Below are 26,613 nucleotides of genomic sequence, written 5' to 3'. Positions count from 1 at the left end.
ATGTCAATTGGTGAGCCACGGGCAAAGGAATTATATGCTTCCAAAAACTTAAAGCCTCAGCTCTCAAATGCTGATGATCTCACGTCTGCCCGAACGATACCTGAAATGACATAGAAAAAAGGAAGAGGAGGGTGACTTTCGGAACACCTTGTATTTTTACAGCTTGTTTTTGTTCCTTTATACGTGTTAAGAATGGTATAACTTGAAATACATGAAGTCTTCACGCAAGCAGTAATCTTTCTCTCCACTCCCCATAGGCATCCATCACTCTGCATCAAAGAGTGAAACAATAGTGCTTTACTTCTTGCGCTACAGTTAAGAATGTTTAAATATTCCTCAAAACATTGCCTGTGCAGTAAACGATAGCGACAGTTTTACCATGCTACAGATTCCCTTTCCATTCACAGAGTTCTTAAGGGGAATAACAGAATTGAATAATAATACAACCCAATTCCAATGAAGTTGGGACGTTGTGATAAACACAAATAAGAACAGAATACAATGATTTGCAAATCATGTTCAACCTATATTTAACTGAATACACTACAAAGACAAGATATTGAATGCTCAAACTGATAAACTTGATTGTTTTTATTTATGTTTAACACAACGTCCCAACTTCATCGGAATTGGGGTTGTAGAATAATCGTTGTCTTGGGGGTGTTTTTCGTGATCCATAACTATTCTATTTCAGGCCCGCTAAATCAGATGAATTGTGGCGTGTTTGTACATAACGGCCAATCAATCACAGCACCTTTACACATCCTGAGGGAGACAGGCGATGTTCACGTTGTAATGAAATCTATTTCACATTCGGCTGTCAGATCAGTCGTGTTTTCTGTTTATTATTGCGTTTCTTTTGGTCTTCGATGGCAAGACTTTTTGTGACATGATTGAATTTGACATGATACAAAACAAGCATACAAACTATAATTATTTACTAAGGTTGACATGGCAGGTGTACAGGGAAAGCTCCGATGTCAAAGGCCTCAAAAGTTTGGAGTACAACCTAAAATTTCAGAAGAAAAATATGCTTCAAAAGTCCAACAGAACCTTCTTGTGAGACTTCAGCTCTGTGAATATGTAAATGATCCACTTTTTCTTTGTTTTTTAAAAAAAAAAAATCTTTGTTTTTATTGCCACTGCAGATGAGCGCCCGACATAGTGACGACGAAATTGTGTCGCTAACCATAGAACCGGAAATGGAACTTATTGTGACAGGAAAGCGCATCTTGTCATATCCAGTTGTACTTCCACTTACGAGTGACCTGATATACGAGTTCTTCGAGAAACGAACCATCGTTCGGACGATTCTTTGTCATGAGTTGCGAGCAAACAATTTCGTTATGACCGTTTGATGGTACAGCAGTTTGGCAGATAATGAACAATCCTTCAAAAAAGAGCACAAGTGCTTGCTTCAAGCTGTCTCTTGCCACTCCCAGTTGAAGTTTACCGTAAAACAAAACAAAGAGAATTTTACATTTTGTAATGCCATAACTTTGCCTTATGAAAGCCTGCTCGCTTAATGCTAACTCACAATCCAAAACACCATAGTTGGGCTAAGAAAACATGAATTATCAACCTTTTAACAACTTATATTTGAACACAAACAGTAGCGAAACATGCAGACAGAGCATACAACGATACTCACAGGCATATATTTTTTATCCTCTGCAGAAAAAAAGACTAACAGCATTGCAGATTAGGTTTCACAGTACTTTTCTGTTACATCATATGTATTATAGTGCCCCCTGGTGGCCCACGCCTGCACACCAGAAGGGGCACAATGTCAATGGGCATTGAAGCGTGCAACCATGATACACAAACTGTTTAATTATTTAAAGTAGAATACAGTAAAGTGATATTTTCATGTTACAAAAACGTTGGTTTTGTTGTTGATGTGTTTTTGGAATTAAACACATAAGTCAAGGCACCACTATAAACGGATACGTGGTCACGTACAGTATACAGTGGAATGTCCATAGTTGAACACCCCAAAAGTCAATCAATTTGGAGTTGAACATAACGTTTTCCAAACAAATGTGCCTCAGAAGACAAACTAAAGTTTGGAGTTCAAACCATCATGACGTGTGACCAGGCTTCGTCAAAACTTTTTGGGGGTATTTCATGGCTAGCTTATATTTTTACACTTAGGTATACAATGGTGAAGAATGTTAAAATGTTACTTCAAACATTCTCTGTACAGTTAATATAAAGGAAATTTATTCATTTCACATCATTTCCCGGTGGGAATTTTTTTTTTTTTTTAAATATTCAAAGAACTTTGAAGTTAACTAATGCCATGGAACAAATAGTGTTCCGCTTTGGAAGTTTCACTTTACTGTATGTTTCAAGTTCAATTAACATGACAAGGTTCTGAAGGGAACATAAGATATAGGGCAGTAATGAGGGTAAATGGAATATGTAAATAGCAATTAGCAATAGAATATTCTATAGGCTGTTAATATAACCTCCATAATGGAAACGTTGTCTTATTTTTAATTCATCTTAATGTTTTATTCATGCTTTTCATATGAACCCAATGGTTTCCCAAACAGAATGGTTGATCACGCCTCAGAAACCTACCAAATGTTCCTTACACAACAACACGCTTCGCAGATCCATTTGCAAATGCGGGAACACACCGTTCTGCTTGGGCAAGGAATAAAATTACGGAGTACTCAAGCACCAAAATGTCATCGTTTTTTTGGTTTTTTTGGTTTTTTTTTACTAAGCCAGAAGCAGCAAGGTCTGATGGTCACTTGCAAAGCAATTAACACAGCCATAAGCACCTTCATAAACACTTTGGAGTATAGCTCTTTGCTAAAGGTCAAGTTGAGGGAAGGCACATTTCTGTCAAATGAGGAATAACAAGAGAGAAAATACTGGGGGAAATACTGTATGTGTGTGTACAGTCCAGCCTCGTTACCCAGACTGGATGTGCAATTGCTGTGATTGCCCCTTTTAACAGTTTATGAAAAACAAAAAGAAGGAATCAATACAATTACTCAAAAGAAGCCAAAAGTCAGAAAAGCTGCTGTCGTGATGCAGTCTTGCATTATGAAGTAATGGCGCATGCAAACGTCCATACACGGAACATGTGTAATCAACGGGATGGCACCTTCTGACATACATGTGATTATGTCATATATGCACAAGTCATAATCTTCAAGTTTCAAGCAAGTCCCAAGTTACTGCGGCAAAAATCAACCAGTCAAGTCGAGACGCAAGGCAATTTCAGGGCAAGTCAAGTCCTTACTTGGATTCAGCAAGTCATAAGTCAAGTCAGACAATTTTGCTAAGTCACAAGATATTGCGGCTGCAACAATGATTATCTTAATAATCGATTAATCTGTCGATTGTTTTCGATTAATCGATGAATCGGATTAAAAAACATTTCCGTCGCAAAAACAGGACATTATTTCAAACTGACAGGGCAGAAAATGCACAAACAAACTGGTTAGGAATCAGTCACTGGATTGTTCCGTAACATGTCAAAGAAATGGGCAAAAACGGTTGTGATGATTCAAAATTCCTTGAATCTCAGATCCGGCACCTGAGTGCATTTTAAAGTGCCGTCAATGCAGGCTGAGGCCAAAAAGAGAAGCCCGTTTTACTTTGGCCCTTGGTCCAAGAACGGCCATCAGAGTCGACTCAAACGAGCCTCATTGGTGTTATGTACTTCTAAATTCAAAGTTGCTACATTTCTTGTTGACAGTTGCTCCTGCTGTGATGTGTATCACATTTCTTAACATGTGGACTTTATCGATCTTCCTCATTGTGTTGTGATATGCTGGACTGCTGTTCTTTTTGTCGCGCTTGCATTTTGCATACTTGAACCGTATTTACTGCTCTCCATTCTAGGTGTATGGTGTAGTCTATTGAAAGTAGGTTTCTATTTGTTATTGTACTGTGTTCTTTTATCTATACAAGACATGACGTATTATGACATGAATTGATTGATTGACTAATTGATTGATTGTAAATCAATGTAATTTCTCCTGAGAGTTATTAATAACCGCACAGCAGGAATAAACAGAACAACTAAAAAGAAAGGCACAAAATGAGGGAAGCTGTGGAATCCTTTGTGACGATACACAGACCACAATAGTTCAACCTCGAGCAAGTTTGTATAATTCCGGTGGAACTTTGCTGGACGGAAAAGCAAATGAACGTGTCAGCCTGGCACTCAAAGTTGCAAAACTCTCACTTCAAAATGAAGCATTTTTCATGTCAGCTACCCATTTTCCCTGCATTTCGTTTCACTTTCCTCTGTAATGTCAAGCGATGCCCTACACTCGACACATACACAAAGCACACCAACGCACACACACACAAAATCCCCCATAGCAAACCAATCTGAAAACTTCAATTCCTTTGCTTGACAAAACGGAATAAAGCAGAGATTTGCAGACTGGGGTGATTACTGATGAATTGCGCTGTAGTGAGGAGCGATTGCCTTTGCCTTGTTTCATGGAGAGCACGACTGGGTCACAGCCTGTCCCACCCCAACAGATTAGCGCAGACACTGAAGAGAGACGACGAGAGCAGAGGGGGGAGATACAGATGCGTTTTGGCAGAAAAGGCGTGTGAAAAGCACTACAAGATGAAAGACAAAAAGTTGCGAGAGGGCTTTTAGAGGGCAATGTTGGCGGTACGCCGGGCACGGGGTGAATTGGTGAGATGCTGGATGCTGAGCCAGAACAGAGGAAGAAAGGATGTGAAGTTGACGGGCAAATCGAATTGAGTCCCAGCAGAGGAGAAGACAGGGAGATGTAATAAAGACAGATAGAGGAAAAAAGAAGGGAAAAACAGAGGAAAGATTCCCTGGGAAGGTGCTCAGACGGCAGCGGAATAATGTCTTTCTAGTGACGTTTTCTATAATGTGTGTGTGGGGGGGGGGGGGGGGGGGGGGCAATATCCTGTTACAACAGTGGGCGACTGACCCTCGCATAGTGTGGTAGTGTGAAAGTCGACTGCAATTTTAACAGCAAAAACAATTGATGTGCAATAAAATCAGACCTCTAGTTTGCGTTTTATTGATATTAGTGTCACGGTTAAAGTTTAGATTATATTTAGTTTTGTTTCATGTCTTCCTGTCCCATGTTGTCTTGTCTTGCTCGTTAGTTGTCGTCAGCTCCCTCCTACGATTTGCGTCTTGTCCAGGTGCTCCTAGTTGTCTCATTAGTAGGGTTGTACATCGTTTGAATTTGAACGATTCCGGTCCCAATTCCGATTCCTCATTTCGATTCCGGTTCCAAACGATTCTCGATTCTGATTCTTTTAAGTGGCTGGGTCAAAAAAGTTTGTAAGGTTGAAATAAAGGGTGTCCAAATTATAAACATAAATTTTCTTAGCAGCCCGCATCATCGATTAAAATGAACATTGGGCTAAGGGTTCTTTATAACCAGTATCAATATCACCCACCCTAGATAACCCAATTGACTTAATATTCATTAATTAACGTTTCAGATAAAAGTTAAATATAGAATTGTTAAAATAGTTATTTGCAACTGTTTTATCACATCAAAGGGTTTATATGTGAATGCAAGTTCAAACTTGACTTCCTGTTTGAAGCTTGTAGACTTTTACTTTGAAGCGTATGCATCCGAATTCAGCATTTTGGCACGAAAAGTAACTTCACATGACACCTGTGATTTTTGATAACGAAAGTAAAACTAGACGGCAGAATTAAGAGTAATGAATGGAACCAAATGCTATAAAATGCTGATTCCTTTACCGGCCCACCGACGAGACACAAGGTTAGTGTTTGTGACACTGTGAGACAACATCTATGTGAATTTTGTCCCAATTCATTGCGATGTAAAGCTGTAAAGGCGACTGGTCGTTTACTGTATTTTCTTAACACATTCAGTGCCACAAGTCAAATATCCATGTTAACTGGGAGGGCTGGCACCGAATGAGTTTTAAATATGAGACACACTTTTGTTTGCCGCCGCCGTTGGGCACAAGCACGTCGTCGTGTACGTTCTTTGTTGGTTTTCACTGCTTCTTCTTTGGGGGTGGCGGACTATAGGCATTGAAACTGGCAACCGAAATGTTTACATCTGAACCAACCCAACTCATCATCCATCCATCCATCCATCCATTTTCTGAGCCGCTTCTCCTCACTAGGGTCGCGGGCGTGCTGGAGCCTATTCCAGCTGTCATCGGGCGGCAGGCGGGGTACACCCTGAACTGGTTGCCAGCCAATCGCAGGGCACATACAAACAAACAACCATACACACTCACATTCACACCTACGGGCAATTTAGAGTCTCCAATTCATGCATGTTTTTGGGATGTGGGAGGAAACCGGAGTGCCCGGAGAAAACCCACGCAGGCACGGGGAGAACATGCAAACTCCACACAGGCGGGACCGGGGATTGAACCCGGGTCCTCAGAACTGTGAGGCTGACGCTCTAACCAGTCGTCCTTTTTTTATATTGCAGCCATTTGCCAAAATCATTTAAGTTAATATTTTTTCACATCTTGACTGGAAAAAAATTGTTGAATTTTTTGCAGATTTATGAAAAAAGAAAAAAAGAAATATCACACAGCCATAAGTATTCAGACCCTTTGCTCAGTATTTAGTAGAAGCACCCATTTGAGCTAATACAACCATGAGTCTTTTTGGGAATGATGCATTTCACACCTGGATTTTTTAACAAACTCCATGCGTGCTTTCATGTGTTTTGCACTGAGGAGAGGCTTCCGTCGTGCCACTCTGCCATAAAGCCCTGACTGGTGGAGGGCTGCAGTGATGGTTGACTTTCTAGAACTTTCTCCCATCTCCGGACTGCATCTCTGGAGCTCAGCCACAGTGATCTTTGGGTTCTTCTTTACCTCTCTCACCAAGGCTCTTCTCCCACAATTGCTCAGTTTGGCCAGACGGCCAGCTCAAGGAAGTGTTCTGATCGTTCCAAACGTCTTTCATTTCAGGATTACGGAGGCCACTGTGCTCTTAGGAACCTTAAGTGCAGCAGAACATGTTTTGTAACCTTGGCCTGGTCTGTGCCAAGGTTACAAAACAATACAAAACAAGGTTACAACCACAATTCTGTCTCTGAGCTCTTCAGACAGTTCCTTTGATCTCATGATTCTCATTTGCTCTGACATGCACTGTGAGCTGCAAGCTGTAAAATACTAGCAATAACTATATTTTTTCGATAGTGTAAAAAAAGTCATTTTTGGTCAAAACTTGTATAAACAGATTCTTAAGTAAATGAACATCTAAAATGTTCAAGAATATCACATAATGAAATGAGCCATAAAACAGCCTGGCTCAGGTGGTCAATTTGTCTGTTGAGGAGTAATGCTGCACCACCTCCAGCTCTCTCACCCTCTTTCATCATGTCCCGGGCGGAGTACCTTTCCTCAGCAAAATATTTGCAGCTTGGAAGCACATACCTTGGGTCAAACATTTCCAACTCCGTCAATGAATCACTAGTTTTACAAGATATAAATAAGCACCATGTCTTTGGAAATGTTCACCGCAAGTGTTTTTGTGATTGAACATCTTGTGGGAAAAGATTTGTGGGAACCTCTTGTGGGAAAATTTTTTATTCTGCTCCTGTCGTGGGACATGAAGTCATGAGTGACCTTAGGGGGGGGGAAAAAATAATCGGTAGAGGGGTGAGAAAAGACTAGCTAGCAAGCTAAATTGGCAACACTGCTTTAATAAAAACGCTCCTCTCAGATACAGTATATCAACTTTTTTTTAAAAATCCTCAGAAGCAATAAACCCCAATTAATCGATTAAATTGATTCATTGTCAAGCCCAAGTTAAGATTTGAAAATATCTGTAGGTGTGTATCCCACTTAGTTATGTTGTATTATATGTGGATTCCTAAAATGAATCATTCATGTCTAGACTGGTATCGTCCCCCAATGCTTCACAGCCACAGTTTCCTGACCTCCCCCCGTGATCAACATCAAACAAAATCATATCACGAAAAGGACAGAATGTTATCTCACTAAACACTGCAGCTTCTTCATCCTCCCGTCACGTGCAGCCTCCAACGCCAGCATCGACAGATGTAACAAAAAAAGCCTTATTTTCGCTTATTATTTTATCAATGAATCTTCAGCCATGTTCTACCTGAATGCATCACATGTACAGTGCACGCACAGCTCTTCAGTAATGGACTGTTCTACACAGGCTACTGTATGATGTAATGTAAGCAAGTTGCGGCATTAAACTAGTATGAGGCTGGATGGATTATTGTGGTTCATCTGACGGGGAGTAATAGCTGGTCTGGGGGGCACTCACGGCTTCCCGCAAGCTCACATAAATAGTAGATGTGCAATGACTGATGAAAACCCAGGCCCATTGAGCACTGTATTAGTCAAAACGACAAGCACAAAATCACATAAGACGAAGCATGAAGGCACACGTGATCGATCGTTGCGGTTTATCTAATGAATGTAAATCCATGTGTTTGGTCGATCCTGCTAAGACAGACATTAAAGGCATTCATTGGTGAGGTGGACACACACTTGCACCACCACCACCCCCCCCCCCCCCCCATTACAGGAAGTAGCCTGACAGTTGGAATTTTAATGTGTGGGAATAGACCTCCAAAGGAACAGCTGCAAGGTGAGGCAACAGTTAACCATATTACTCCACAGCATGGTTACACTCTCTAATATTAAAATACATAATACAAGAAGATGCAATTTGTATCAATCTGACTGTAGCAACAACCACAATTGGCAGATTAAAACCAAAATGAACAACACACAGTATAACCATATGATGCCTCCCAGCCAAAAATAATGATACAGCTATGATTAAATAGATAATAATAGTTTATCAATCAGTAAAAGAAAAAGCTACTGCAATATGGAATTCAAACATACGTTTGCCAATTGGGCCAACCAGTCTGCACCAAGCTGGGCATTCCGGTGCAGCAGAGGGAGTGTCCTGAGAGATGCCCCTGACTGGGTGACAATTTAGTGGCAGAAAGTTGATCTTAACTTGGCTCTGCTTAAACCTTTTCTAAAACCTGGCGCAAGGTAGACCACTGGTCTAACGCGATTTTGGTTGCCAGCGGTTCTCACCAGCTCAATCTGTACACCTGCTTACATTGTTTGTTGTCACACCATGGCCAGAGCAATGACAATGCTCCACTCACGCACGGATCTTCCGCATTCACACTTCTCCGTTAAGACTCTCAGATGCGCCACATCTAAAGGGAACGAGAGGAGCCGCTTTGATTGACAGCGAATGAAGTGGGATGTAAACACTCCCACAGTGTCGCGATCCGCCCACCCTCAGATCCACAGGGCTACCCTCGTCTATGAAATTACCAACACTGGTCTAACCCACCTCTGGCACACAGTTGCGGCGCTAATCGCACAGGATTTACGATATGCTGTTCACAAATATAGGGCCCATAGCGTCAAACTTTTCTCCCCATTTTAGTTTTCCTGATTTTGGGGGAGTGGCTAAGGCCCAGTGGGGTTCCGACATGAGTCCCCCCTAACCCACTATATAAAGACATGAGCGCCTTCGTTCGCATCAGCGGTTAGCTGGTGCAATTGCTATGGGCAGTTAACTAGCTAGGTATGCCTACACACCGAAAATGAACCTTCCCTTTGGATAGTTCGCTGGCGTAGCCACTTTAGAGTGCGTCGTTGTCAATGGTGAGTGCGTGCATGTCACGGAGAGAAAGGCAAAAGAGCGGGGAGGAAAAAAAGTCTGCCATGGACTGTGACTTCGTTTTTGGGGAGTCGTGATCGGTGAGCACATGTATGTCATGAGAGAAAGGCGTAAAGGGTAAGGAGGGCGGAGGTAAAAGTCCGATATGAACTGGGACTTCGCTTTAGCGTGGCGGCTTTAGAGCATCTCGTTGTCGCGGCATGAAAATGCCCTGCGACTACCCAGTGGGATATACTGTATTCCAGGTACTGGAGGCTTGAAGCGGATATATTTTCAAAATTCAGATTCAGAAACAGTCAAAGTCAAGTCGAGTCTCATGATGACCAAATCAAAGTCTAGTGTGCCCCACCCTTTGCTTATTTGGTATTATCATTTGTATATGTATTAATTGGGTCTTGCTTTAAATCTTAATCTATGTTAGTTTTTCAGTTTTAAAAGGTAAACGTAATAAACTGTTTTAATATTCATTCATCTTCTGTACCGCTTATCCTCAGTTTTAATACAATTGGATTATTGAAGGTCTACTTTTTACACATTTTGTGGTGCCCCCACAGCATCCTTAGAATTTGCGAATATTGCCTCATGGATGAGCTGGCCCTGGAAGGTTGGCCGCTATTGGATGAAATCTGGTCAAGTAAGTTAAATGTTCCATGTGGCAAAATAAATATATTTTTAACTCAATCAAAACTGAGATTTATCCTCATGGATTGAGATCGTGTAGAGGTGCTTTCCCACCGCAGGAACCTTTGCAGGAACTTCCCTAGCTACCCTGGTAGCTTCAGTTCCCCCTGTGTCCCCATCCCAAAAAAAAGACTCCGGAAGGTTCGCCCTGGATTATTTTGTTCCTCTTGGTGTGTAGGGTCTTCCTAGAACTACCAGGAACTCTTTTTACGCTGTACTGACGAACATTGATAGGTTGACAGGCCTCTGTGGCCATTTACTTTTTCATTCACAGAACTGCCATTACTCAAAGCTCCAAATAACAGTATTAAAATTAGATTGAAAAGTAAAACTTCCAAACACCGATCCCGTTTCTCCGCGGAGCCACACTTGTTGGACAAGAGCAGGCTAGACAAACGCTGTGCTCGCCTAGGATACTGTACGTCGCCGGGCCGAAGCCGGGCTCGGCGGTCAGATCTGCTGCCAAGGTCCACCGCTGCGGAAAAAAATAAATAAAAAACCTTCCCAGGCAGGAGCTCCTCCAGCCTGCGGAAAAATGCCGCGTTTGCCATAGTGCAAGACAAGGAAATGTGTCTTTGTTTGTACATTCACAAATAAATATTTGCAATGCACAGTCTGTTTTTTTTTTTTTTTTTTTTTTTTAAAAATGCAAACACATTTACAGATACCAAATACTTCACACTGCCGTATTTAAAAACTGACTAAGGCTGTCCATGAAGTCATGTATTTTTTTATTTACAGTATTTATTGAACCTTATCCAGGTAAGGTATTTCCAACACCAACCGGGCTGCAGACAGCAGAGTAAATGAAAGCAAAATAGAAGCAAATACATATACAAACTGTAAAATGTGATATAGTAACAAATTAAATATTACATTACATCATAGGACATGGTGAATAAAAGGTCCATAAAAAGGCATGTAGTGGAACTGTCTGAGGGTTCAGGAAATAGAATGAATATATTCTAATTTATTAAAATGTACCTGTAGATAATAAAACTCTATACCTCCAAGACTGTCTGCAGCCAGGTTGGCATTGCAAATTGGAAACAGTTCTCACTTCCCTCACCTGGATAAAGAGTTAGGTTTTAAAGGTATACAAAATATTTAAAATTTAGATGAATATGAAATTTAAATGAATAAAATAAGACGTTCACTTAAAGGTTTGAAATACCAGCATTGTTTACATCCAGTATCTTTCAGTAACCCTGAACTAATAAGTGCAATGGAAACACAAACCACCTGGGCCACAGGAACTTTTTTGCTACCAGGAACTCCTGCTACGAGGACCTCAAAGTTCCTGGGCCGGTTGGCGGAAAAGCCCCACAGGTGTACCTAATGTTGTGCACAGTGAGTGTTCAAGAGCAAACTATCTTGTTTTTCATTTGGGACAAAAGCAAATGAAGCAGCAAAGGCAAAATCTATCGCTTGACATGAGTGAGTGAGTCATTTTACCTGAACCTCCCGTGCATGATAGGCAATGATGAGGCCCAGCAGGATGACGGTAGAGAGGCTGATCAGACACTTCAGGGCCAGAGAATACATGGAGCTCTGTGGGGAAAGACACAAAGCTTCAGTACAAGTAGAAAACACAATAGAATGCAGGAAAGATGCTCCCTTTTACATATTGGGTCACGCAGTGCATCTTGTGTAGATTCTCAGTCATCCAGGTCACGATAATCCGCAAAGCGGTCCTCCCTAGCCAGAATTTGTACCTTGTTGTCCTCGAAGGAATGTTCATTCTCTTTGAGATGCAAACGACTCAGTGACCAGAATCAGCTGTTCATTTGCGTCGCAAGACAGAGGGACGTTCCTTTGAGGACAACAACGTCCATATTCTGGATCGGAAGAACGGCTGGTTTGAAAGAGGGGTGAAATCTAGGGCGATAAAAGCCGTCTCTAAATAGAGGAGGACGTTTGAGGCATCACCTATCATCTGCATACAACAACGTTTCTGACATCACTCCCCCTAAAGGTCGCCTCGTTCAAATGGGAAGAGTGGCCCAAAACAAGACGTGTGAACGACAGATCAGTGTGCAGGACGACCATTAAACCAACTACACTGGGCAATAACAACAACTTATTGTTGACCACCCCCAGGGAACAAACCCACCAAGGCATAAATAGGGAGACTCCACACCTAGATTTTAGATGTACATAAGGCTTTTGGATTAAAGGTGAAATGTCTTCAACAAGCAAGAACAGCCTACTTTTGCGGATTGGGTCACATTGGGAGGAGCTGCTCCCCTGCTAGAGACTAACATTTACCAAACAGATTTTCAAAGGCTGAGCAGAAGTATTGTGCCTGTCAATATCACTCTGCTGTTGGAGCTTTAAATCTTCTGCTTGTCTGCTTCACAGGGCTTATAATCAATGCGCCGAGGAAACTTTCAATCAATACAACTCATCGCACTTGAGGGGCTTCTTTAACCCCCACCCCCCTCCTCCCACACTCAAAGCTCACTGGATTGGACTCCACACGGAGTTGGCTTTTTCTTTGTCTTTATTTTGGGTCACACCAGAGATGGCAAAGTGGAGAAATCACTTGTATGGCAAGTAATATTGTTAGAATGGCACTTAAAACATTGCATGTACGCTTTTAAAGATTTTAGGAAGACAACCAAATAGTCAAAACGGCTTTCAGTATGATGCAGTGTAGTTCTACACAACACCAAACGCGCTGTCAAATGAAACCTCAGCATTATTATCTTTGTATAGGCAGAATCCTTTTGACACTTATCATTTTGGCTGTCTTCTGTGTGCTTCAGTTATGTTTTCAAGTGTTTAAGCCAAATGTGTTTCCTCGCTCAATAAAGCAGCCTTGGTACAAGCAGGGTGTCATGACTCCAATTCAAGGGGACTATAATTGAAAAACATAAATACGATACGTACATTTTGAAGAAAAAAAAATCTTCAATTACAACAGCAGCAAAAGATAAATCACATTGCATCAAAGTAAGGTTGCCTTGGCAACAGCACAAATGCCACTCACTCCGTCAGGTGGAGTTCAGTAAGGCTCGGCTAACCGTAATAAAACATGCGAACATTAATGCTATAAGGGCAAGCTCTTTTTCCCTTGTAATGAGTGGCCATGGCTTAAGAGCATTAATCCCATCCAAAGTGTCTGGATGCATAAATCTATTCACAGCATGTGTATTCATATTAAAGACTAGGGCAGCATGGTGGGTTAGCACGTTACAATCGAGAAGTCCTCGGTTTGAATGTCGGTTCATTTCGTTATGTGTGGGGTTTCCCCCACACCTGTACACCTGGTTCCTTCCACGTTCCAAAAACATGCATGCTAGTTAAGAAGACCCGAAATTGTCCATAGGAGATGGAAGTGAGTGTCAATTGCTTGCCCTGCCCTGTGAATGACTGGCGACCAGTCTGATCCAGGGTGTATCTGTGTAAGTGTGTTTTCTTTAAAGCTTATTTGTTTTTTAAATAAAGTTTAAAGATGGAATATTTTCCCAAACCAACTTTTTCTAGTATTTTGGAAGTATATAGGCTCTATGGTCCCCCAGTAAACGTGAAATATGAATTCAAATCGTCCACGCATTCCTGACTCCCAGACGTTTTTCTGCCGAGAGGCCTGAACTCAGGTCATTTGAATTTCTTGAGCTCATCTACCTCACTGGCGAAGCCTTCCGCCTACCTCTCTGCTCCCGAGTCAGCGCTGTCAACATAAACACGTGTGCTCCCGCAAGTGGGTCTTCTACACGGAGGCAACCCATCAGAGGAAAGGGGGAAGTCTTAGCCAAATATGGACAAAGCTGATACAAAACTGGGTCAAACAGAAGTAGCTTTCAAGAGGGGCCTTTTCTGGACACTTGTATGACAAAAGCAAGGTGTTTTGTTTTGTTTTTAAATGAAAATGACACTTTTATACTGAGTCCATGTTTGAGTATATAGCTATATTTTACAGTTCCAAATACCTGTGACTTAAAGTTTTGTGCCTTAAAATACAATCACTGTGATCAGTTATTATGCACATATTGTAGCTATGGCCAAACTGATGCAAAATATTCAAGAAATCTGAGGTTGTTTTGTCAAATTATTTAAAATAAATACAGAATTAAATATAAAGATGTTCCTAATGTATTTGATTTGTTGGCATTTAAACAAAAGGAAAACCCTATTGCTGGTAAGATTTTAGCGGTCCTGCCCCTTTGACATCAAATTGGGCTTTATGTGGCCCCTTAACTACAATGAGTTTGACACCCCTGATTTAGAGGGTTCGAATGTACCAACCTACTTGTTTTAGGACTGGTCTTGTCTGGCAAAATGTTCAGTGGTTTGGTGAGATTTTTTCAATTGTAAACGACTCGGCTCAATAGAGCTTGGAGGCTGATGAGGAAACACCCCATCCCATTGGCGTACTACCACCTGCTTCACACGCACCGCAGGATATCACATCTTAGTTTTTTTATTATTTTAATATCCAATTGTTCTTCTAAGCCAGTTGTCCCGACGTCAGCACAGAGTAAGATAATGCTCAAAAAGTCTACTTTGAGCATGCCCTAGCAGATACTGTACATGGAGCACACTCCAGGGTCATATTGTGGATGACTGTTATTTCTCTTCATTAGTGTAACTACTGCACACCACACTAGTACTTGCAGGTTCACAACGGCGTCTAGAGACAATCGAGAGATTGCGCCGATCGTTCATGGCAAGCTGTATGTGTGTGTGTAATTTAAGGTCGGCTAATAGCACAGCTCACATTATCAGGTGAAGGCTAAACGACTTGTAAGAGCGCCAGTAAAATCCGATAATTGATAAAAGTCTTCAACAAAAGCTTCTTCTGCCATGCATAATTAGTGTCGGGGAATTGAAGGCAACAGATTTGTTTTAAAAGCCGACCGCAGCATCATGTCATGCGGCCCACGCTTCTCGACCCAAAAATTTGAGCTGAACGCAGCGCGCAAACAACAGCAGATGTCCTGTGACTGTGCGCTGCGGATGTCAGCACAGCCAGGCTTGCTGTAATATTCGGAGCGCTCTCACTTCACGTATAGTTGCTTTTAACTGAATTGTAATCAGATATCAATGTATTATAAATGTAATATAAGATGACAGCCGATGACGACACTTATGCCTTCTGATATTGTGGTTTGCTTACCCTATTTAGGTACATGAGAAGGTCAAAATATAAAAAAACAAAGGTTAAGAATTGATGAGTGTTTAGCACATCTGCTTCACAGTTCTCAGGTTCTGGGTTTGAATCTCAGCTAAGTCAGGACAGTCTGGTCACCTTACATTCATCCTCTGTGTCTCACAAGTTAGGATTTGTGTTATTGAGTGAGGCCTGACGCATATGGTTTGTGTTATTGACAAAATGTGATATTGTACCAGGTTATAAACGGCTTTTAGTAGCTTCTGTGTTTGTGTGACGCTTTCAATGCCATCTACTACCTCATTATTGTCCGAGCACACGCTGCTTGTTACCGAAACTATTTGCCACAATGCGGTTGTACAAATGAACACAGTGCATGTTTAGAAACGTTTTATTAACAGTTCCACCTTGGTCTCTGATGAGTACCATTTCAGTTATCAGAATTGTTATGCCATTTCTTTTTTTTTTTTTTTTACACAGTGGCAAACACACAAATGACAAATATGTGGGTGAAAATTATGCCAAATGTTCGATATTAGTCATCATATTAGACTGGCTAAATTCTGCTTGTAGTTTCCATGGCCAATATCTTTTTTCAAAGGCTACATAAAACATTTTCTGTACAGTTAATGAAGGTTTTATGATGGTGACATTTTGGGCTGTGAAACAAATTACCGTGCTACAAATGTAATTGACCTCAATATGGAAATCTGTATAATTTATACAATACAATATGACATCTGGCCTGTTTTACTGCCACTTTTGCTCTTTCCTGCCCCTCCTCTCCTGCTCGGAGAGTGTACTAGGCACCAATGAAGGAAGTGAGGTTGTTGCCACCTTCCTCAAAGGTTTCATTTCATTCAATGGACTCTCATGCTGTTTATGCAAACATTATAAAGCATCATATCATGTGATTTATGTTGCCTACTCTGCATTCATTGCAGCCTGGTCATCACTGAAGGGGAATCTCTCCATTTGTGATCCCTTCTCAAAGTTGCTTCTTCTTTTTTTTTTTTAACCCCAAACTGGATTTTCTCTTAGTTTTTCGTTGCCTGAAGATAGAGTCTAGACCAGGGGATGTCGTCGGTTTTTGTGTGAACTGTGAGCCTGTGAGGTCTTTTGGGTGTCTTTTGTGATTAAGGGCTAAATAAATAAACTTGACAACCAAATCAAAATCTGACCAGTCTCACACTACAGACTGTGTTCAATAGACATACTTAGAGGTACCACTCTACAGTATAGATTGTATACTGGATGACATTAGATTATACAGGTGTACCTAATGTCCTGTCCCTCGCACCCCTGAAAAATGTGTCATGTCATACGAAATGTCCCAATGAATGCGTAATGATTGTAGCCTAACCTAATAAAAGCTAATAACATTTTCTCCTGTTTAATGTTATGAGCTCTGAGTTATGCTGTTAAATGTGTGATAGAGCCTAAAGCCTCGTTTGATACTTCAATTGGACTGAGCTTGTACTGATTATTTCATAAAAGTAATAAAAGTCTATCTTAAGTTGATTTCTTCTTTATTTCACGATGCAACCACTTGCTGCCGTGGATACTTCAGGTGTCATGTAGCTCTTGTTGCCCAAGTCGAAGCTTCATGCGAGCGTGCGCTCGGAGTCTTCCTCATGAGGCTGACTACTGAGTCTCCCTCATGAGGTGATTAAGCACAATCTGAATTGGTTCATGAATATATATTGCGAGTCAGTGTCCCAGAAAATAGAGTGTGTCAGTGTGTTATCGTGTCTATTGCGGCTCCCCCAAAATGTGTGTGTTGGTCCAAATAAGTCGAAATGCAGCTGTAAGTAAACACATACAAGCTGCAGAATCGCCACTTTTATGTCACTCGTAATACGGGCATAATATTTTCATTAACTGATTCTACTGATTGTGTGGGATTGATTGTCAATTAATTGAGTCTGGAAGAAATTGAGTGCACGACTTGGCTGCAACCAGCAGAGGTGCTATTCATTCACTCTCAACTAGTTTGCTTTACAATGAAGAACAACTTGTCAACTACGTGAATGTTAAATTGTATCCACATGGACTTGCACTGGCAGATTTATTCTGTGTAATAAGAGACTGAAATGGAAACAGGAATTCAGAACATTCAGAGGATCTCTATCCATCTATCCATTTTCTATTGTTCTCGTCCTCATTAGGGTCGCGGGTGAGCTTGAGGCGGTCATGGACGTTTATACGTGGAATGCAGCTGTTCGCTGCCATCAACAAATTTGTACTGCAACTCAAGTATGTTTTTCAAATGGGTAGCCATGGAGGGTTTCGCCCAGCTTGTTTGTAGTAATCAAGTTTGTAAACCACTGTGTAGCCGAACAGATCCCTGTAAATGCCGACATGTTATCGCATTGGATTATGAGATCAGCACGGCTTTTAAGTCGAAGATAAAGATTAGGGCGTGAATCTGGGCTAGTCCAGTTGATCGTGAGGAAAGGAAATGTCAACACGTTAGAAGTCAGACAAGTTTAGGCAACTCACACTTGAACACAGTATGTATGGTATAAAAAGAGTATGTTGCAGTCGGTAGAAAATCTGTTTTGCGATAGTGAGAAAAGATGTTCATGGAGTGGCGGGAAAACTCCATGTAAAAAAGCCACATTCGAGCCCCGTGGTGCGTCAGCTTCGCTCACGCCGTATTTGTTAGATATATTTCTGTAAATGTATTATTTTGTTTGAAAATTGAAAATGATTATGTTATAGTTTCAAGTGTCACAAAAACAAAAAATATTAGCGCCAAACTTACTGTTCTGCTTGACACGTTTCTTTTCACAAAAAGCTTGTTTCCTCCACTTTTCGGTCAAAAAACGGTGCTTTGGGCCAAAGCAACCCATGGTCTGGCACTCATTACTAAATCACGGAAAAAGGTAGAACCGAACTTTTTTTTTGGGTAAAAGATTAAAGTCACTCTCGGACCCGCATTTTCGTATTGAATATATATATATATATATTTTTTTTTTAAATTTTTTTACTACCTATCCGCTACCCACCGAAAATGCTGCTGTATCCCGGTAGAATACACCCTGCTGTTTCCAGACGGTTAATGAAGTATGTGACTTGTTACGTGTGGCGGCGTTATTATAAATGCCATTAACCCTAAAGCCTGCCGCACACTGCTCAACGTGGTCGAATCCGACTGGGTACCCATCGCATAAAAATAAATAAATAAATAAATAAATAAAAGAGAGAGAGTTGCCGACGCACCCCTGCACATTGAGCGATTGTATATCTCATTACATCTGCGTAACCTACCCACTCCGCGATGCAGGAGCTAATCATGTTGAAGCGGGCCGCGTCTTGCCAATACAGGACGTGGGATTCCTAATAGCGCGTCAATCTGTGATATGGTACATTCCCTTGCTGGTTTGTGTCACTTGTAATTTGCTTTGGCTTTTGTTATTTTGTTTCGTGTTTTGTTCATTTGTTTTCTGAAACGTAGGTTTCGACTTTTGTTGATTTGTTTTCTGAAATGCAAAAGTGTTTCACAATTTGTTATATTGTTTTGCGCTACCCAGTCACCGTATGTCTGTCAGTGAATGAGTTAAAAATTCTGTCCTTGTGTAGAATTGATTTTCCTCTCTAGGTTCTGGTGACTGAAAATACACAAAATTCTTCATAGAGGGATTTTTAACTTGGGGTAGCGAGTGGGGAAAAAGATGGAAAAAGGTTTACAGTTTCTGGTGTGTGTGTCCATGCAGAGCCAGACCCAGACAAACAATACAGATATACAGTACATTTTGTGCTCAGTCATATTAATTTATCTTTCATTCATTTTTCATTCCGGTCACACATCTAGACAATAAAGAACCATTTACATTCACCCCTATGGCCAATTTAGATTTTTTTTTTAAATTTATTTTTTTACGTTTTTGGAATGTGGAAGGAAGCCAGAGTAGCCAGAGAAAACCCACGCCAACACGAGTAAAAATGCAAGCGCCATACAGCAAGCTTTCAAACCAAGAACATCTCCACTGTGGAGAGGTACATCTCAGGTACATCTCAATAAATTATATGCTAGAAAAGCCATTTATTTCAGTACTCATACATTATAGATTCATGACACACAAATCCATGCCTAATTTCTACATTAAAAATCATTTTCATTATTTTGTGATTGTTTTTTTGTTTGTTTGTTTACGTAATTTAGGGGTTTTGTTTGCTATAGGCTATAATCATCAAAATTACACATATACAATATATATTTTTTTTTAAATCATGAAATATTTCACTCTGTGTGTGTGGAGTGCATTTCTATTATACATAACTTTTTTTTTAATTGAACTACCTAACTAAATTAAGCTTTTGATACTATTCTTATTTATTGAGAACTGTATTGGTATTCAGACTCAGATTATGTTCGGTACAGAGGCGTACCAAGTTCCCACATGGGACATATTAGGTAAGGGACAGGAAGTGTTAGTAACTTGTGCTATCGTCACTAGTTTACTCTGTCAAGAAATAGAGTGCAGCTCAGCCCCTGGCTAGTGGACATTGTGGCTAGCAATATGCTTTTGGCAGTATGTCAAATTCATTTGAAAGGATGTTTGAAAACATAGCATACAGTACATGTGTTTTCAGAGGCCATTTTGAAATTAAAAAAAAAAAAAAAGTTTCATTGTTCTTAACTTCTAGAAAAGTGGGTCACGACTTTGCAACAATTGGAAAATGGGGGTACCAGGGTGACAACAGTTTTAGAAGTCTTTAACTTTCATTTGAACACAAACTGTGGAGCAACACTTGGACAGATAATATAACAATATTCACAGGCATAAATTATTTATCCATCCATCCATTTTCCGTAAGGGCTTATCCTCACAAGGGTCACGGGCATGCTAGAGCCTAACCCAGCTAACTTCGGGCGAGAGGCGGGGTACACCCTGAACTGGTCGCCAGGCAATCGCAGGGCACATATAAACGAACAACCATTCACACTCATATTCACACCTACGGGCAATTTAGAGTTGACAATTAACCTACCACGCATGTTTTCTGGATGTGGGAGGAAACCGAAATAGCTGGAGAAAACCCACGCAGGCACGGGAAGATCATGCAAACTCCACACAGGGGATTGAACCCCGGTCCTCAGAACTGATGTGCTAACCAGTTGTCCACCGTGCCGCCATAAATTCTTTAACTTCTACAAAAAAAAAAAGACGAATATCACAGCAACTGAGCGGTGTTACTGTAGAAGAAGAAGTTAATTCTTCTTCGTTTTTGTCTGCATGACTGTATTATACAGACCTGCCTCCCGGTGACCAAGGCGGGCACACCAGAAAGCACAGCACACTGAATTGGATGCAACATTAAATCACGATGCACAAACTGTTTTATGCTTTACTTTGAAGTGTGTTATTACTGTATGTTTTATTAAATGCAATATGATAGGGTGCTATTTTTCCTTATTCAAAAACAAAAACCCCAAAGTAGGGTTTATTTGTGGAGGGCTGGAATGGATTAATGGCCTTTTCATTCATTTCAATGGAGAAAGATGATTTGAGATATGCTTGTTTTGCGTTAAGAGCATAGTCACGGAACAAATTAAACTCGTATCTCAAGGCACCACTGAGAGCATCGACTGGCTCCTCTAAGCCTGGCACACAGGAAGGCTCGAGAGTTCGCACCCAGATCCTCTTGGTTGTGAGGCAGACGTTAACCACTAACCTTACCGCACTGTTGATTCTTCAAGTTGTCGTACAAAATAATGATGAACAAATGAGATTGTTAATCCGATTAATATATCATATCATAATAAAAGACAATTCACATACAATAAAATAATCATCAATTCATTTAATTTTTCCTATTTTCAAGGAAATGTAGTCACAGACTGGATTTCTGGACTGAACGTGGTATATAATCCACATAGTGAAGTGAGTTCTTAGTTAGCGATTGCTGTTATGGGCCACCACACAACACTTTGGCTGATTTTTGGCTCAAAGCTCAAGCTGTCGCCTACTTTTTATTTCCCTGTTTGCCCGTCTCATTCTTCTCACTGCAAACATCTCATTTGTGTTCACTGAAGCAAAGTGGCTGCAAAGGAAGTGCCGCTTGTCTTGTTAATGAGAAAAATACCCAGCTCAGTGGCCTGACCGTAAACACACTGTCACACCAGCAAGTTGCAACTTTATTTGATTTGACCTCTTCTCTCACTCTACCTTTGTTCTATTGAACTGTTTTTGAAGTAAAAATCTGTTTTTGGTCACCCGAGTCTGTAGGAGTCACCTGCATGCGTTTTAAAAATTAAGGAGTGTCGAAAGGAGAATGTGAACGTACGCACAGTCGATATAAAACGTCAACACACATCTGGCTTTTCCCAGAATTAAAAACAAACAAAAAAAAAGTCAGAAAAAAGCCTACTAGAACATTTGAACTTTTGTTGGGGTTAATCACAAGAAGCTTAAATGCTGGATGCAAATGCATAAAAGTTATGAACAGAATCGGTGACAGAGGGCAGCCTTGGCAGAGACTAAACCCTCACTGGAAACAAGTCCGACTTACTGCCGGCAATGCGGACCAAACTCTGATTCCGGTCGTATAGGGACCAAACAGCTCGTATCAGGGGGTTCGGCACCCCATACTCCTGAAGCACCCCCCGAGAGACACGGTCGAACGCCTTCTCCGAGTCCACAAAACATATGCAAACTGGTTGGGCGAACTCCCACGCACCCTCGAGGACCCTGCCGAGGGTGAAGAGCTGGTCCACTGTTCCACGGCCAGGACGAAAACAACACTGCTCCTCCTGAATCTGAGATTCGACTTCCTCTCCAGCACCCCTGAATAGACCTTACCGGGAAGGGTGAGGAGTGTGAGCCCCCTGTAGTTGGAACATACCCTCCGGTAGGGGGACCACCACCCCACTCTTCCAAGCTAGAGGCACTGTCCCTGATGTCCATGCAATGTTGCAGAGGCGTGTCAACCACGACAGCCCTACAACATCCAGAGCCTTTAGGAACTCCGGGCAAATCGCATCTACCCCCGGGGCCTTGCCGAGCTTTTTAACCACCTCGGTGACCTCAGCCCCAGAGATAGGAGAGCCCGCCTCAGAGACCCCAGACTCTGCTTCCTCATGGGAAGGCATGTCGTTGGAATTGAGGAGATCTTCGAAGTATTCTCCCCACCAACTCACAATATCCCGAGTCGAGGTCAGCAGCGCTACATCCCCACTATACACAGTGTTGCTGGTGCACTGCTTCCCCCTCCTGAGACGCCGGATGTTGGATCACAATTTCCGCGAAGCTGTCCTGAAGTTGTTCTCCATGCCCTTACCGAACTCTTCCCATGTCCGAGTTTTTGCCTCAGCGACCACCAAACCTGCATCCCGCTTGGCCATCCTGTACCCATCAGCTGCCTCAGGAGTCCCACAGGCCAAAAAGGCCCAATAGGACTACTCCTTCAGCTCGAAGGAATCCCTCACCGCTGGTGTCCACCAACAGGTTCGGGGATTGCCGCCACGACAGGCACCGACTACCTTACGGCCACAGCTCCGGTCGCCCACCTCGACAATGGAGGCACGGAACATTGTCCACTCGGACTCAATGTCCCCCGCCTCCCCCGAGAAGTGGGTGAAGTTCTGCCAGAGGTGGGAGTTTAAACTCCTTCTGACAGGGGATTCTGCCAGACGTTCCCAGCAGACCCTCACAATATGTTTGGGCATGCCAGGTCTTCCCCCACCATCAGAGCAAACTCACCACTAGGTGGTGATCAGTTGCCAGCTCCACCTCTCCCTTCACCCGAGTGTCCAAGACATGCGGCCGCAAGTCCGATGACACAACCACAAAGTCGATCATCGAACTGCCACCTAGGGTGTCCTGGTGCCAAGGGCACATGTGGACACGCTTATGCTTGGACATGGTGTACGTTATGGACAATAACGTGGTGAGCACAGAAGTCCAACAACAGAACACCACTCGGGTTCTGATCGGGGCGGACCGGAGCCCAAGACATGCGTGGCGGCGAGGCCGACTATATCTAGTCGGAGCTTGGGCTCCTTCCCTGCCAGAGAAGTGGCATTCCACGTCCCTAGGGCCAGTTCCTGTAGCCGGGGATCGGATCGCCAAGGCCCCCGCCTTCGGCTACCGCTCAGCTCACACTGCACCCGACCCCTATGGCCCCTCCAAAAGGTGGTGAGCCCATGGGAAGGGGGACCCATGTTACCCTGTCTGGTTGGGCCCGGCGGGGTCCCATGGGTGCAGGCCAGCCCACCAGGCGCTCGCCGTCGAGCCCCACCCCCAGGCCTGTCTCCAGAGGGGGGCCCCGGTGACCAGCGTCCGGGCAAGGTAAACTGATACCCATTTGTCTTATTCATCATAGAGCTTTTTGGAGCCGTGCTTTGTCTGGTCCCTCACCGAGAATGTTTTTGGGATGTGGGAGTAAATCGGAGTACCTGGAGAAAACCCACGCAGGGACGGGGAGAACATCCAAACTCCACACAGGCGAGCCCGGGATTTGTACCCCGGTCCTCAGAACTGTGAGGCAGATGTGCTAACCAGTCGTCCACCGTCCCGCTCGAATATGGACTAGAATAGATCAAATATAATACAATATATTTGAAGATAATACAGACCATCAAATTTGTAAATGTAGTATATTTTAATTATCATATTAAATTCATATTTATTTGACAGTGTCAACCAAAAGTGTGCATTATTGAATTTTTGCTACACCTCTTGTCCAGAGTCAGCATGGCAACAACAGACACCCTCTTCGCCTACAACGTCCCATCCGAATAACATGGACCATGTCACTTTAAGGTCAAACGAATCACGCACGGTTTGTGTCATCTGTGTGCACAGAACACAAATAACTCGTTTACTCATTACATGAGCGTTCACTGATGGCTGCAAGTGTTCAAACAGTATCGGTGGTGTTGCCAGGCAACCAACTAATACACGTGTAAATAATAAAATGAATCACGGCTGAATTGAGGGGGATTTAAGTTTTTGTTTGAGGATGTCATGACTTAATAGCAATAACAATGTGATGTAAAGTCTATAAAGCTCATGATAGTCCTTTAATCCACAACATGGCACTCATGACACCATATGGGCTGAAGTATTGGGGACACCTAGTCTGACAAATATATGTGTTTAAGGCCACGTCAAACTAAAACACTTTCTTTTACTGTGAAGCCAAGTGTGCGTTAGTGTGTATTGATTGGCATCTTGGTGGACAATGTGATTTTGGTGAATCTGATTGGTTTACATGCAGGCAGACAGACACGCGAGGTCCTCAGACGTGTGGTGGATGACAGATTTATTTCAACTTCCAAACCTCTTCATTATTGTAGAAATCAATTCATTCAATGCAGTATTATCATCATCATCATTATTTTGAGATGACGATGATTTTTTTTAAATCCACATACTGGCCGGCACGCCGCTATGGGGGTCAAGGTGGCGGGTGGAAACAAATGATCGTTGGAGGAGATACACTGTAGATCGATGAGGTCAACAGACATATTTAAGTCACCAGCAATTTTTCACCAACTGAGTCTGTATTGAATAAGGTTTTACCGCTAACATTCGATGCTCCAGTCACGCACGGTCTGCTGAGACCTCTTTAACATATATGATGTCACCATGCAAGACTATTCGCGCCGCTTTTAAAGGGTATGCAATAACCCGCTTCCATTATACAGGATTGAAGAGGACTGTGGTGACGCCCACACCAGCACGGACGGCTCATTTTAAATGCGCTAGGGGTACATGTACAAATGATAGCCCATGGGTGGGGATGAATTCAATGAGGTTCACGGACACAATGTATTTAAGTTGCCCAAGTTTATCATCAGCTCATCCTGTATTTAATCACATTGTCTTTTGCCACACCGGCCAAGTGACAATGCCATCATTCACGGATCGTGAATGCTCCATGCATGCCAGACCGTTATTGTACTTCACTGAAAGGGAATAAATGAAATAAGCTCCTTTGATTGGCAGCAAACAAAGTCGGCTGTGTTTACACCCACCTGCGCAGACAGCCACTTTTTTCGAGATTACGACAACGCGGTCTAAACCGCCCCTTCTCAGAGTTATATCAATTGCTGCACCGGATTTGTGCTAGTCAGGAAAATAGAGCCCTAAATGTTATTGGTTTGTAGAGGCCGCGGGTGAGTGAACGACAAATGATTGACACCTCGTAATTCACGCCTTCTGTCTCTGATTGGTTGTTTTCTTCAGGCACTGTGGTTTGTTGTATAACAAAGTCGAGGCACAAGAAGAGGCCAGAGATGGCTTTTTTCACACATCATATTTATTATGTGCTACTCTCAAGTCATAATGACTTTCTAATGAATATGACAAAAAGCTTTTTTTCTTGCAAAAAAAAAAAAAAAGTAACAAAATAAATAAATAATACTAAAATCCAATGTTCATGCACCATTTAATACAGAATGCATCCATTTTCAAGACAGCTAAAGTGAATGATTGCAGAACTCTCAGTGAGGAAAAAAAAAAACTCACAGCAAACAGAACTCAAACACACACACACACACACACACAGAAGGTCTTGTATTAGAACAAGGGGAAGACAAGGAATAAGATGTGGACCATGATCCAAAGCATACAGTATCATATGTCAAGCACGGTGAAGGCAGTGTTATGACATTCGAAGCCATATGTGCCCACTAATGGAGCATGTTGACTGTTGTTTATTGATGATGTAACAAGATGAATTGTAATCTGTACAGGACTACAGTTTACTCCCTTGCTCACATTCAGTCTAATGCTGCTAACTGATAGGACAGATGGATAATATCTGTGAACACACCACAAAAGCGACTCATTACTTTTTGAACGCAAAGAAATGTAAGTCTTGTAAGTCAATCACTTGATCTGAACCCAACAGAGCACGCTTTGAACTTACTGAAGACAAAAAGTGAAGGCCCAGCAAAGCATCTCCACAGAGGAAAAATTGGTGGCATACAATATCTGTTGTTCCAGACTGGTAAATTATATAATGTTTTAAATTTAAGCAGAAATGGTAGACTTCAATCACATTGTATTTCAAATCCATTACGGTGGTGTATAGACGCAAAACTGTAATAACTCCAAATACTGTCCAAATACTTTTGAACCTAATTGTGCATACAGTGAAACTTTGGAAATAGCTCCCCCTCAAAAAGCTTCACTTT

The 26,613-nt window shown here is 42.0% G+C and overlaps 1 protein-coding gene across 1 annotated transcript in view; it reads right to left on the bottom strand.

The window, feature by feature from the left end:
* kcnn3 (potassium intermediate/small conductance calcium-activated channel, subfamily N, member 3) overlaps nt 1-26,613 on the bottom strand; it is a 92,596-nt gene that overhangs the window by 48,474 nt on the left and 17,509 nt on the right. Inside the window, 1 exon segment of the mRNA XM_061674168.1 lies at nt 11,801-11,896. Within this exon segment, the coding sequence (XP_061530152.1) occupies nt 11,801-11,896 (96 nt within the window).

Source organism: Phycodurus eques, chromosome 4, assembly GCF_024500275.1.
Source record: "Phycodurus eques isolate BA_2022a chromosome 4, UOR_Pequ_1.1, whole genome shotgun sequence".
Lineage (NCBI taxonomy): Eukaryota > Metazoa > Chordata > Actinopteri > Syngnathiformes > Syngnathidae > Phycodurus > Phycodurus eques.
The sequence above is the reverse complement of the archived record's forward strand: the minus strand, read 5'-3'. Positions and strand labels throughout refer to the sequence as shown.